Genomic DNA, 14516 nt, shown 5'->3' with positions numbered 1-14516 from the left:
ATGACCTCTTGGTCCTGGACAACATGTTTGGACTTTACATTCTGGTTTTGATTTACATTTTGATTTAGAATGTTCCGAGAACATTAGTTAAATTTTTTCAGATGTAACCCATCTAAATTTGTAATATAATTCCTTATTTTCAACAAAAAAAATCGTGAACTTATGATATTAATTCAGCTAAAAAATATAATTGATATAATATATGATTTCAAAGTCAGAATCATAAACCTATTTAATTTAAACTCATCCGTGTGATCTTATAAATCAACTAAAATCGTTTGCTATTATGTTTTAAATATTTTTTTCTCTATAAGAATAAAACAAATGATAATTGTACCCAGAAAAAAGAATAATGTCACAAGGAAGGAGGAGCAAAGCGAAGGACATTTCTCAAGCGACATTCAATGTATAATCGGCGACTCTGTATTTAAAATGAAGAATACCTTTATATAAACGAAATAATATTATAAAACTTATAAAATATAAATGTGACAAATACTGAAGCACCCACGACATTTAAAAGCAAAATTGAAGAAGTTCAATGAACATCGATTATCATTAATATTAACTAATTAATTTGAGCACATGTACTTTTATTATTTTTAAACAGAATATTTAGCATAGAAATTAAAAAAAAACAATTGTGTGATGTGGCAGTAAAAAAAACATAGTCTTATAGGGATGCTGATGGACCGAAAGGAATCGACGGAAGCAATCCTCTTTAAAAAATTAAATTCTCATATAATTTAAATATTTTTATATTTTATTAGTGATTTTTTTCTAAAATATTATAAGTTCATCCTCTAAAGTTTTAGAAGTTTGTCTCTTAATATAAAATCTTGCGGCATTCCTTAATTATATCATTGAATTATATTTAAATAATCATTTTAATTATTTAACTTTCAAAAATTATTAAATGATCATTAAATTTATCAAATTATTATAAATTAGACATTATATTATATTGAATTGTTTCAATATGGTCAATAAATTTTATCGAACGACTAAGAATAGTAATTAAATTATTAAAAATGATAATTATATTTTTTAAAACTATTAAAAAATAATTATTAAATTTATCATACTTTTACGGTTATTATAATATTATAGTGATTATTTTGTGATAGTTTAATAAATTTTTAAAACTTTAATAATTAAAATAATTGTTTTAATATAATTTAATAACCCTTAATGTAATTTACGCTTAAACTTTAATAACTAGTCTATTTTTTTTATTTTTAGTAACTCTTACCTTTATTGTACTTTTTTCATCTGTTTTTATGTCGTATTTCTTCTACCTTTTAACACGTTTTCAATCATTTGACAGTTCTCTTCGTTTATTTTTTTTCTCATAGTTGGATTTAACTTTGTCACTATCGATCAAGATGCAACTTATTTGTTATCGTGATGATCTTCTTTGTTTTTGACTTGATTCGTAAATTCACAAGTTTAAAATTATCAAATTTGACTCGAAATTAAAAATTGAAGTTTGAATCGACTCGAAAACTCGTAAGCTTAAATTTTTCAAGCTTGAAAAATTGATGCTCGACACAAAATACTCTCAAACTTAGCTCGATTAAAGCTCAAACTTTAACTCGAACATAAACCTTAAGTGCATGAAATCCTTATATTCTATTTTTAAAAAAAACAACATATACATGTTAATATTATTAATAATTTAATTTAAAAATCTAAAAATTGAATTTATACTTTTTAGGGTGCGTTTGGTTCACGGAATATAAGATTACCAGTGGGAATAAAAGATTACCAGGGAATAGGATTACTGATAATGTTGTATTTTGTGTTTGGTTGGTTTAGCAGGAATGTAAGATTATCGTGTTTGGTTAAATGAATAAAAGATTATTGGAATGTATATTTGAACAAATTGTCCTTATTATATATTTATTTTTTTAACAATTTGAAAAATATTTATATATTTTCTTTAAAAAATTTAAATTCAAAAAATTTATATAATTTTTTTTACAAAATTGAAAATATAAAAATGTTTAATGAAAGGGTAAAATTTTATTTTAACTCCTGAACTTCATATAAAATTTTAATTATAGACTTTTTTTGTAAATCTAAAATAGTTTAAGGATAAATTTGTAATTTAACCTTTGTAAAATTTTTATTATTCAATGAAAGAATAATGATATTTTTGAAAGAAATTTTTTTAAGGGCATTTTAGTCCAAAACGCAGGTAATTCAACAATACCTAGGAAAGGGAGGTAATGACATTTCCGGCCAACCAAACGGGGGAATGTGGATTCCATTCCCATGCGAATCTCACATTCCCCCAACCAAACACACCCCTAGAGTTGTCACAAGTTATTCGAGTCAGGTATGAAATAACTCGCTTCGGCTTGTTAATATATTGTATTTAAAAACAACAACATATACATGTTAATATTATTAATAATGTAATTTAAAAAATCTAAAAATTTAATATATATTTTTTAGAATTGTTCACGAGCTATTTGAGTTGAGTATGAAATAGCGTGCTTCGGTTTGTTAAGAATTTGAGTCTAGTTCTAACTCGAATTAAATCAATTCGATTTGAGAATTTACCGAACTCTAACAAAACTAATCTAGAATAACTCGAGATTTATCTCATCTCATTTACGATCTCAGATCCTATCGGTTTGGTGGATGAAGATTGCATGGCTTATATCATAGAATGCATAATAACACAAAAGGTCTTCAACATTTGACATTTTTCGCTATTGGAGCCTTAAATTGTTTTGGTAAATTAAAACTATAATTTTTTATATTAATAAAATCTACTAATTTTATTAAAAAAGAAAAAAAATCTAAAATTACAAGAAAGGATTTCAACCATAAATTTAAACTAAACACATAATTAAAATATTTTTGTATAATAATTGACTCAAGAAACTAGTCATTTAGGATCATACAATGATCATATAAGAAAAATGTTAAAAACTCATCCGAAAAACCCGAACAACAGATAATTTTTAGATAATCACCTTCTCGGATCACAAACAAACCAGACTCATATCAGTTTCAATCAATTTTTCAGATAAAATCATTTTTTTACATCCCTGCATATATAAATTTTAGTAGATCACAAGTCAAGATCTTTGAATGTATAGTCCTATTTGCGTTGACTCTTAAACGTCGGTGGCATGATATAGTATAATGGTCCATCAACTTTAAGGTTTCCTTTGTTTGCTTATTTATTTTAAAATGGATAAATTTATGAAATTTAAGGAGTGAAAATATATTGTCAATAGAAAATATATAAAAATATCTAAAATATATGATAATTTAAAATTTTCAGGGGGACAACTACCCTCACCCGCTCGCTCAGTCCATCTCTACGTTATGGTGAGTACTGAGTATACATATGACAAGTTGAAATGGTAAGGTTGCACAATGAGTCATATTGAAACAATAAGATGTTTTGGTATTGTGTTGGGATAGGCCTCATGTTAGCTAGAAAATGATATGGAAATTGCATGATTTGGTAAGGTAAAAGATAACAAGTTACTTTGAATGAGTGATTGAAAGCAAGTATGTTAGCATCGTGTGAAATGGCTTGTTTAGCTAATAAGCATGCAATAACTATTATGACATTCTTATGTGTTAATATGGAATAATGAATGATACATCATACATGTGGTTGGGTAGAAAGTTAGGTTAGATATCATTAAATGATGTTTTTAACATGTTCATGGTCATGGATGATTGAAACTTGCTTGAAATGTTTTTTTTAGTAATTTAGTAGGAAACTTGTGAATTTGAAGAGTAAAATTATGGTTTTTGAGTTGATATTTTTTTCCTTATATATTTTTCATAACCCCTAAAATAGAAGATTTGAGGGTTCAAAACTTGATAAAAATATTTATATTATTATAGAAATTTCAAAACTTTTAATTAAGTTTTGATACCCCCATTAGCTAGTGGCGGATTCAGAGAGTGGGTACCTGCTTACTTAAAATTCAAATTTTGTGATTAATTATATATTTTATCGGTGGTGTATATCTTGAAATTTTATTTATGTCAACCTTATATAAAAATTTTAAGTTGTCAACATATATATGTTTATTCTTAAAAATATTTTTGTATCTATCGTTTCATATTAAAAACTAATGATGTAAATTTCAAATATACAATCATTCATGTGATGAGATCTATATAGTTTTAATGTAATATGATACAGTGATGTATGTATCTGCCATACAAATGGAAAGCCCTAAACCCATAAATATATTGGCTGACCCATTTCAGTTCTCAAACAATCAAAAGCAAGAGAAGAGACAAACTGTCATTGTAATTTGGGTGAGTATTTGATTGAACCAAGTAAAGAAATTAAGTTAATATATCTTATTTCATAATTAAATTATATTCGAATATCTTAGTCGAATTGAATTGAATTGAATCGAATTGTTTGAACTGATGTTGAGTGTAGAAAAAATATCTATGGGTATAGCAAAATATTATCTTATCTGCAAAACCTGACGGCCCAGATTGTAATCCGAAGTAGGCGGCAAGATAGCCAAGCAGTTAACTTTGCTTCCTATAAAAATGTCCAAGGCAAGCTCTTCTTAAACCAAGTCTTCCATCGCAGAAACATTATCTTCTTGGCTTAGCAGAGAAACAAAGGCTAAAAAAGAAAAGAAACCATGTCTGTATCATCTGCTTCATCTCTCATACTCCCATCTTTCGCACCCAAAACCTTATCTTTACCAAACCAAAGACCCATTTCACTTTCCCCCTTCTCACTTTCCCATAGGCTCCATGCAAAGCCCCTCTCTTGTTCTGCTCTTCAAAGCTTTGAGCTTTTAGCTAGGAAATCTTTGTCTTCTCCTTCTAAGTTTGTTAGAAACGTTTCTGTTTCATCTGAATATGGTCAGGAAGCGGGTTTATTAGGTAGTGATGATGAAGAGGCTGCCAGTTTCTCCCCTGACTTGAAACTTTTTGTGGGTAATCTTCCTTTTAGTGTGGATAGTGGTCAGCTTGCCGGTTTGTTTGGAAGTGCTGGAAATGTTCAGATGGTTGAGGTACTTTTCGTTGTTTTCTTTGTTGTGTGCTAGTAATTCGCCTAGTTTATGTTTATGCTTGCTCATTTTTCTGAATTGGTTGCTGAATGTTGAGCTAATTGAAGACTTCTCATGGTGTAATTATGAAATTTCACGGAGGTTACAGCAGTATGAACCTTATTGATGACATGTCTAATTATAATGTGGAAGACTTTTCCCATTTTGATGTGTTGAAATTATTGCTTTTGACAGGTGATTTATGACAAGGTAACTGGGAGAAGTAGGGGGTTTGGTTTTGTAACCATGTCTACAACTGAGGAAGTTAAAGCTGCTGCTCAACAGTTCAATGGTTATGTAAGTCATTTTTATAGAGTATTTTGCAAGTTTAATAACTTCAATTCCTTCGTTTACGGATTACGGTACCTATGTAATCTTTAAAACAGTTTGAGGGTTGGCATTTATGGTCTAGCCTTGGAACCTACTGTTGCAAAGGAGTGTGCTTAAGTTTTGATTGTATTAATATATAATACTCCTGTAGCAATCTATAGTTTTTATTAGAAATTTGTACTTACCGATTGCAGGAACTCGAAGGGAGGGCATTGAGAGTAAACTCTGGACCACCACCGCCTCGTAGGGAAGAATTTTCTCCTAGAGGGGCAAGAGGTGGTGGTGCTACTATGGGTGCTTCAAATCGTGTCTACATCGGTAACCTTTCATGGGGTGTTGATGATGTAGCACTGGAGACCTTGTTCAGTGAGCAAGGCAAGGTTGTGGAAGCGAAAGTTGTTTATGACAGGGAAAGTGGTAGGTCAAGGGGTTTCGGCTTTGTAACTTACAATTCTACTGAAGAGGTGGACAGTGCGATTAAAACATTTGATGGAGTTGTAAGTTGATCATTTACCTTGCTTTTTTTTATGTCTAAATGTCTAATAGCAATTTAGGATCAATTACTGCATGATGGATATGAACTAGTCTAAATGTCTAATAACTTCATTAAAGATTTTGACCTGCTTAAAACTCTTTTGATGTAGGAGTTGGATGGCAGACCAATTCGAGTATCCGTGGCCGAGACTAAGCTGAGACGCCAGTTTTGAGTGCGACTGTTATCTACCGGTACTGCTAAAGTTCTTTGGGGTGTGAGTTCTAATCTCTGGGCATCTAATTGGTTTTTTAGTATAAAAGTATTCACTTGCCAAATCACATTTGGTCAATATATTGTTGGATATATGAACTGCAAAACTACACCGTTAGCACTGACTGAAAAAATAAACAGTAATTAAGAAGAACAGATTCGTAAACCGTGTCGTGGTAAGAACCACTGCCTTAGAAACGAATTCGCCTCGATGTGTGTAATCGCTGCAGTAGGCGGACCGTCCCCCGAGGTTAACACGGTCGCTCCGAATTCCGTACACCCGAAACCGGAGTGGACTGCTGGTGGTATTGCACTTCTGATCGGAAAGCACTCAGAGAGAACTCACGGAGAGAACTTTAGAAAACACTTTGTAAGTGAATTGTAAAATGTTTTGGAGTGAGTTGAGAAGCTGAATATAGCTCTCTATTTATAGGCTAGAAATAGGGTTAAAGTCGTCCATAAAATTTCAGGATTAAACCTCTTATTTGTAACAGCTGAAACGACTAGATGAACCTGACTCAGAAATAGTCCAGGTTCATTGTATCATTATTCAGCTGTTATAACTCCCGAAATTATATCATGTAACCCCTGGAATTAAATCAAATAACTCCTGTAACTCCTGATATTAACAGCTTGTCTCCTCTGTACAAAGCTGTAAATCAGTCCAGGTACATCTTAACGTTTCTGATTTAATTTAGGAATAAACTGTTTAATTTCTGATAAAAAATAATTCAGCTGTTATTATTTGAAATTCAAACAGTCCTCAGCAGCCTATAAATATCAGTTGATATCTTTCACATTTTCCATTTGTTTCTTTCAAAGAGAAATTCCTCAAGAATTTTCTCTAAAAAGATAGTATCCGCGCGGACGTGTCGAAGACACGTATTACCACGACCACGACCACGACCTCGACCTCGACCTCGACCACGACCACGACCACGACCACGAGCCGAGCCGAGCCGAGCCGTGCCGTGCCGTGCCGAGCCGAGACGAGACGGACGGACGGCGGCGGCGGTGCGCGAGAGCCCCCCTTGTTCTCTATCACTCAACAAGGAAGTGGAATGTCAAGCCTTAAATACCATTCCCAATAGTGTTTCCAACACTATGTGGGATTGAGCATTACCAACATTCCCCCACTAATGCGAAAGAAATCTTCTGAAACTCGAAAACAAGCTTTCCAGAAGAGTAATAGCGAGATTAGTTGCTTAAGCACTAGTGAACATATCTGGAACTAGTACATAGTGATGATGAGCAATCCTTCTCTTAGATAAGTGAAACTAGTCTGGAACTTTCTAAGATCAGGGTAAACTCATAACACACAACTAACCCCTTCATCCACCTGAGTCCTCGATGTGTAAGATATATATACAAAAGTATATATTTGGCCATCTTACCTCAGGATTCTAGTAAGTGTGCTAGAAAAATAGCCCAACATTTTTCATAGAAGGCGGCTAACCCTTCTCACTTACATAGGTTATTTCATCAAGTTTATCTCAACATAAACCACCCTTTAAAAAGGAATATGAAATAATTAAGAGCTTTTATAATAGCTCAACCTCACAAAGGGTATGGTGACTTTTTTCAAGTTCATTATAAATGAACCACCCAAACTCTGGGCTAAGAAGTCATTAAGAATAAATATTCAACCTCATTTATCGGTAAATTCAATAAGTCCTTCTCACTAGAACCATCCAAATACTTGGATTTGAATTTATTAAGAGTTTAACAAACTCAACCTTTCTGTCGGTAAGTTCATCATTTCCTACCCACTCACTCTGGGTTATGAACTTATTAAGAATAGATATTCAGCCAAAATCGGTAAATTCATCAAGTCTTTCTCACTAAGACCACCCAAAGCCTGGGCTATGAATTTATTAAGAGCAATTAAGCTCATCCTGGGCATGCACATTATTCATCATAGGGATAGGCAGTAGGAATGTGCACTATGAGTCTTTCCATGGTTTCGTTTGACCACATGGAACTTAGATAACTAAGTTGGGTATCCACCATGAATTCCTCAACCAATGGGCTTTAGACCCATCCCCCTCGACGAATCTAGGACCAGCTTCCGACTTAACCCTTTGGTAAGTGGATCTGCTAGGTTCCTTTCCGACTTCACATACTCTAAAGAGAGCACTCCATTCTTTATCAAGTGTCTAACTGATTCATGTCTTATGCGAATGTGTCTTTTCTTACCATTGTAAGCTTGGTTCTTAGCCACACATATCGCAGCTTGTGAATCACACAACAATGAAACTGGAGGAGTCGGTCTTCCCCACAACGGAATATCTGCTAACAAGCTTCTGAGCCACTCGGCTTCTTGCCCAGCTAGGTCAAGAGCTATAAACTCTGACTCCATGGTAGAACGAGCAATACAAGTCTGCTTTGATGATTTCCACGAGATCGCTGCTCCACCCAAAGTAAAAACATACCCGCTCGTAGAGCTTACCTCATCATTATCAGAAACCCAGTTGGCATCACAATATCCTTCCAATACCGCAGGAAAGCCAACAAACTCAAGTTTCCAATTCACAGTACCCTTAAGATACTTCAGTAAGCGTTTAAGCGCAATCCAGTGCTCACCACTCGGATTATGAGTATATCTACTTAGTCTACTCACAGCATAAGCAATATCAGGCCGAGTATAGTTCATTAAGAACATTAAACTTCCGATTAATTTAGCATATTCAGTTTGGGAAACACTACTTCCTTTATTCTTAACTAGATGTATGCTAGGGTCATAAGGAGTTCGAACAGGGACGACATCAAAACTGTCAAATTTCTTTAGCACTTTCTCTATATAATGTGCTTGACATAAAGAAAATCCCTTCTCAGTTTTGGTAATTTTGACTCCTAAGATTACATCTACTTCTCCCAAATCTGTCATCTCAAACTTAGTGGACAAGAAATTTTTAACTTTGTTAATGGACTCAATGTTAGAACTGAAAATCAACATGTCGTCAACATAAAGACTTATGATAACACATTCAGTTTCAAACATCTTCGAATACACACAAGCATCCGAACCATTCACAACAAAACCAAAACTAAGAATAGTTTTATGAATTTCTCATACCACTGTTTAGGAGCCTGCTTAAGTCCATAGAGTGACTTTTTGAGTCTACAAACTTTGCCTTCCATACCAGGTGCCTCAAAACCTAGTGGTTGCTCCATGTAAATCTCCTCATCTAGATCCCCATTCAAGAAAGCAGTCTTAACATCCATTTGATGTACCTGCAACTTATGAATAGAGGCTAGTGCAAATAATGCACGAATCGTTGAGATTTTTGTAACGGGAGAGTATGTATCAAAGTAGTCTAAACCAAACCTTTGAGTGAACCCTTTGACGACTAACCTTGCCTTGTACCGCTGAATCGAACCATCTGGCCTTAGTTTCTTCCGGAAGACCCATTTGTTGGAGATTGGTTTGAATCCCTTAGGCAAATCAACTAATTCCCAAGTATGATTAGACATTATCGATTCTAGTTCATCATTAACAGCGCTTTTCCAAAAACTAGCATCGATAGATCTTATAGCTTCTTCAAAAGTTTTAGGATCCTCATCTAATAGAAAAATTTGAGCTATAGGATCTGAAATGAAGTCTAAATCATTTATCTCAGAAATAAAGGAAGTAATAAAATCTGGTCCAAAAGAGGTTTCAACTCTTTGCCTTTTACTTCTTCTAGGCTCAAAATCATTTTGTTCAGAAGACCTAGCAGGTTTACTAGAAGAAGTTGATGGAATATATTCTATTTGTGTTTCAATATTTATTCTCGGTTCCTTTAAAGGAAAAGTATTTTCAAAGAAAACAGCATCTCTTGATTCACAAATAGAATAATCTTGTAAAAGCATGAATCTGTATGCAGCACTATTCGTAGCATACCCTATAAACACTGCATCAACGGTTTTAGGTCCGATGGTGAACTTCTTAAAGTCTGGCAAGCCCACTTTAGCCAGACACCCCCACACTTTCAGGTATTGTAAATTAGGAGCGTATCCTTTCCACAATTCATATGGGGTAGAATCTAATTTCTTATGAGGAACTCGGTTCAAGATATGAGTTGCCGATAGAATGGCCTCCCCCCACATGTTATCAGATAACCCAGAACTTATTAGTAAAGAATTCATCATCTCTTTTAAAGTTCTATTTTTCCTTTCGGCTATACCATTCTGTTGAGGAAAATAGGGGGCTGATGTTTCATGAATTATGCCATTCTTTTCACAAATATCTTTTAAGAAATTAGATCCATATTCACCACCTCTATCAGATCTAACTCGTTTGATTCTCCTATCTAACTGATTTTCAACTTCTGCCTTATAAATAAGAAAGAAGTTTTCAGCTTCATCTTTAGTTCTTAGGAGATAAACTTTTGTATATCTTGAATAATCATCTACAAAAGTTATGTAGTAGTGTTTTCCTCCTTTACTTTCAGTGTTTCTAAAATCTGCTAGATCAGTATGAATGAGTTCTAACAGTTCAGTCTTTCTATTAGAAACAGTCTTAAAGTGAGGTTTAGTATGCTTAGCTTCTACACAAATCTCACATTTGTTAAAGCTAGTTGTGTCTAGTTTAGGCAGAACATTCATATTCATTAATTTCTTTAAAGCATGAATATTCACGTGTCCTAATCTAGCATGCCACATATCAATGGATTCAACAATATAAGCAGAAGTGGTAGCTTTATTTTCATTAAATTGAGTTTCTATGACAAATAAACCATTGCTTAAAAACCCTTTCCCCACATAATCACCATTTCGGGAAAGTACAAGTTTATCTGCCTCAAAAACTAACTTAATGCCTGCCTTATTCAGAAGCCCACCACTTATCAAATTTCTACGCAAGGCAGGTACAAACAGAACATTATTTAAAGCCAGAGTTTTACCAGAAGTCAGCTTGAGTAAAACCTTGCCTTTGCCTAGCACTTCAGAGCTGCTAGAGTTCCCCATGTACACACGTTCACCAGTGTTTCCATCCTCGAACTCAGTGAAAAACTCCTTCCTTGCGCAGAAATGCTTCGAAGCGCCAGTGTCAACTACCCATTCTGAACTGTTCTCCACCAGATTAACTTCTGAGACCACCGCAGCAATGATCTCATCATCTTCTTCTACAACGTGCATCTGTGGCTTGTTGTCATTCTGGCGGTCTGAGCGGTGTTGGCATTGGTAAGCCTTGTGGCCAGGTAAACCGCAGACATAACACTTGAACGTCTTTCCTTCCGGTTTGGCCTTTCCTGACTTCTTGAAGTTGGTAGCCTTCTGTGGTTTCGTCTTTTTGTCTTGATTCCCACGTTTCATGATCTTCTTAAATTTGGACTCAACCAAGTTAGCTCTAAAAGATAAATTACTCATAGAATTAGTAAGCTTATCTTTTAAACGGTTGGCTTCTTCAATCTTCATATGGCCCACAAGTTCTTCAAGCGAAATGTCTCTCTTCTTATGCTTAAGAGAGTTACGGTAATCGGACCAGGACTTGGGCAGTTTCTCAATGAGTACATTGGCTTGCAGCACCTCACACATTTTCATCCCTTCAGCGATGATGTCAGCGACTAAGTTCTCATAGTCATGGACTTGATCCATTATTGGCTTGTCGTCTGTCATCTGGAATTTGAGCCATTCGCCGACAACGTACTTCTTGATCCCCGCATCATCCGCACCATACTTCTTGTCGAGAGTGTCCCATATTGCCTTGGCACTCTTTTCTCTAAGGAACATATCAAATAGTTTATTTGACATGTGGCTGAGCAGATGTCCTCGTACCGTCTTGTTATCCTTCTCGAATTTCTCGTAAGTAGCGAGAGCGGCGGCGGCAGTTGCTAAGGCATCATCATTGAGGACCGCATCAGCATCATTACCAACAGCTGGGGTTGGCGGCATGGTAGGTGGTGGCTTGAGCAACACGTAATCAAGATCAAGTTGCTCGAAGAATATAAGAATTCTTTGGGACCACCTTCTATAGTTCTTTCCATCAAGTGCATCGAGCTTGGAAAGATCGGGAATGAGTTTGCTCAAAGGTGTCGACATGATTGCAGTTTATGGGAATTCGTTTCTAAATTGTTGGACATATGAACTGCAAAACTACACCGTTAGCACTGACTGAAAAAATAAACAGTAATTAAGAAGAACAGATTCGTAAACCGTGTCGTGGTAAGAACCACTGCCTTAGAAACGAATTCGCCTCGATGTGTGTAATCGCTGCAGTAGGCGGACCGTCCCCCGAGGTTAACACGGTCGCTCCGAATTCCGTACACCCGAAACCGGAGTGGACTGCTGGTGGTATTGCACTTCTGATCGGAAAGCACTCAGAGAGAACTCACGGAGAGAACTTTAGAAAACACTTTGTAAGTGAATTGTAAAATGTTTTGGAGTGAGTTGAGAAGCTGAATATAGCTCTCTATTTATAGGCTAGAAATAGGGTTAAAGTCGTCCATAAAATTTCAGGATTAAACCTCTTATTTGTAACAGCTGAAACGACTAGATGAACCTGACTCAGAAATAGTCCAGGTTCATTGTATCATTATTCAGCTGTTATAACTCCCGAAATTATATCATGTAACCCCTGGAATTAAATCAAATAACTCCTGTAACTCCTGATATTAACAGCTTGTCTCCTCTGTACAAAGCTGTAAATCAGTCCAGGTACATCTTAACGTTTCTGATTTAATTTAGGAATAAACTGTTTAATTTCTGATAAAAAATAATTCAGCTGTTATTATTTGAAATTCAAACAGTCCTCAGCAGCCTATAAATATCAGTTGATATCTTTCACATTTTCCATTTGTTTCTTTCAAAGAGAAATTCCTCAAGAATTTTCTCTAAAAAGATAGTATCCGCGCGGACGTGTCGAAGACACGTATTACCACGACCACGACCACGACCACGACCACGACCACGACCACGACCTCGACCTCGACCTCGACCACGACCACGAGCCGAGCCGTGCCGTGCCGTGCCGAGCCGAGACGAGACGGACGGACGGCGGCGGCGGTGCGCGAGAGCCCCCCTTGTTCTCTATCACTCAACAAGGAAGTGGAATGTCAAGCCTTAAATACCATTCCCAATAGTGTTTCCAACACTATGTGGGATTGAGCATTACCAACATATTTTACTTCCCATCATTAGTCTTCCTGTTTTTACGTTTCATCCATGTACTAAGAGATCTACAATTTTCAAAGTTCAATTTTCATTTCGTTTAATGGTACTTCTGATTGAGTTCCATTTATAAAATTTGCTATATTCTCTTTTAATCAGGTGCACGGAAAGCATGCAGCCGGAAGCCGGCGGCTGCTGCGTCTTTCGGTTCTGGGGAATCTACATACATGCTTCTTGAACCAGCTGCATTTGGATACTAGGGTGATCTGCTATGTCCGATGCCTGTACTAAGATTCAAAGAAAATATTATAAACCATTGCTTTATATTGGATAATTTCAGGCTTTCTAGATGAGTTATATTATATATATATATATATATATATATTATTCATCATAAGACAAAATATTTGTGAGGTTCATGATTCCTAACTTTTGAACTCCAAAAACCTGACTTGAAGTCTAAGAACAGTAATATTATATTAACCAAGTGTTCATGATATAATCACCAATCAGAACCCTATCTATATATAATAACATATTCTACATTTGTCCTTATTTAGGGTTTTTTTCATGCTAAATATTGATGTGATGATATATCTGATGCAAGAAGGTGACTTATAGGTTGCATTCCATGTCATATATATATATATATTAAATGGGCATAGTTGAATTGGTAATGGAAAGCACGAAAGGCGTGGATTTTCACTAAAATAGTAACCTTGATTTTAAATAGGTACTGCATAACATGCTAAAATTTGTTCCAATGATAAAATTGATGTTGCGAGCATGTTTCTTTATGGCGTAGAGTGCTTGTAAGTGATTTTCATCTTTAAATATGGGCATATTAGGAAGCATTTCCAATTGAAAATCAATAAAATTTATAATTTTTATATAAATAATATCGATATTGTTCTTGAAGTCTCGATAGTCGTTAAAAATTTTAATAATAAATTTTTATATTTATATTAAAATTCTAGAATTTGTACTTAAATTTTGATATTTGTACTATCAGTTTTAAAAAATGATTCTTTAGGTTTACAAACTTTTCTAGTATTACTTCCTTTGTCCCTCATGTTTATATTTATACTTATATTGACCCCTACAAGTTAATTCAGTGAGCAAAATTACCCTTAATGTTTTGACTTATTTATAAATCAATTCTGTGTATTTATTTATGTTTAAATTATATGGATTCATTTAGAATATATCCAACATGGTTTTGATACTGAAATGTTGTATTTTTTATTTGATCGTATGTTCGGGTCAAATAGGGGGTGTCACATTCATAATTC

General features: G+C 34.6%; 1 protein-coding gene across 1 annotated transcript; it reads left to right on the top strand.

Moving 5' to 3' along the window:
* The first annotated feature begins 4565 nt into the window (after positions 1 to 4565).
* On the top strand, positions 4566 to 13420 carry LOC120211656 (RNA-binding protein CP29B, chloroplastic-like). The gene is made up of 6 exons (XM_039210157.1): positions 4566 to 5024; positions 5256 to 5357; positions 5585 to 5887; positions 6035 to 6129; positions 11618 to 11627; positions 13385 to 13420. Exons 1-4 carry the CDS (start codon positions 4647 to 4649, stop codon positions 6095 to 6097), a joined length of 846 nt encoding a protein of 281 aa, XP_039066088.1. The 5' UTR covers positions 4566 to 4646; the 3' UTR covers positions 6098 to 6129; positions 11618 to 11627; positions 13385 to 13420.
* The last annotated feature ends 1096 nt before the right edge of the window (positions 13421 to 14516 follow it).

The sequence above is a fragment of the Hibiscus syriacus genome, unplaced genomic scaffold, assembly GCF_006381635.1.
Source record: "Hibiscus syriacus cultivar Baekdansim isolate YM2019G1 unplaced genomic scaffold, ASM638163v2 tig00109979_pilon, whole genome shotgun sequence".
NCBI classification, from domain to species: Eukaryota; Viridiplantae; Streptophyta; class Magnoliopsida; order Malvales; family Malvaceae; genus Hibiscus; species Hibiscus syriacus.
This window is presented reverse-complemented; position numbering and strand designations above follow the sequence as displayed.

Bases quoted from the DNA above. Each gene is read 5' to 3' on its own strand.
- LOC120211656 (XM_039210157.1), top strand. From the start codon at position 4,647: ATGTCTGTATCATCTGCTTCATCTCTCATACTCCCATCTTTCGCACCC. The intron at 5,358-5,584 runs GTAAGTCATTTT...TACCGATTGCAG, and splicing joins CTCAACAGTTCAATGGTTAT to GAACTCGAAGGGAGGGCATT. The intron at 5,888-6,034 runs GTAAGTTGATCA...CTTTTGATGTAG, and splicing joins TTAAAACATTTGATGGAGTT to GAGTTGGATGGCAGACCAAT.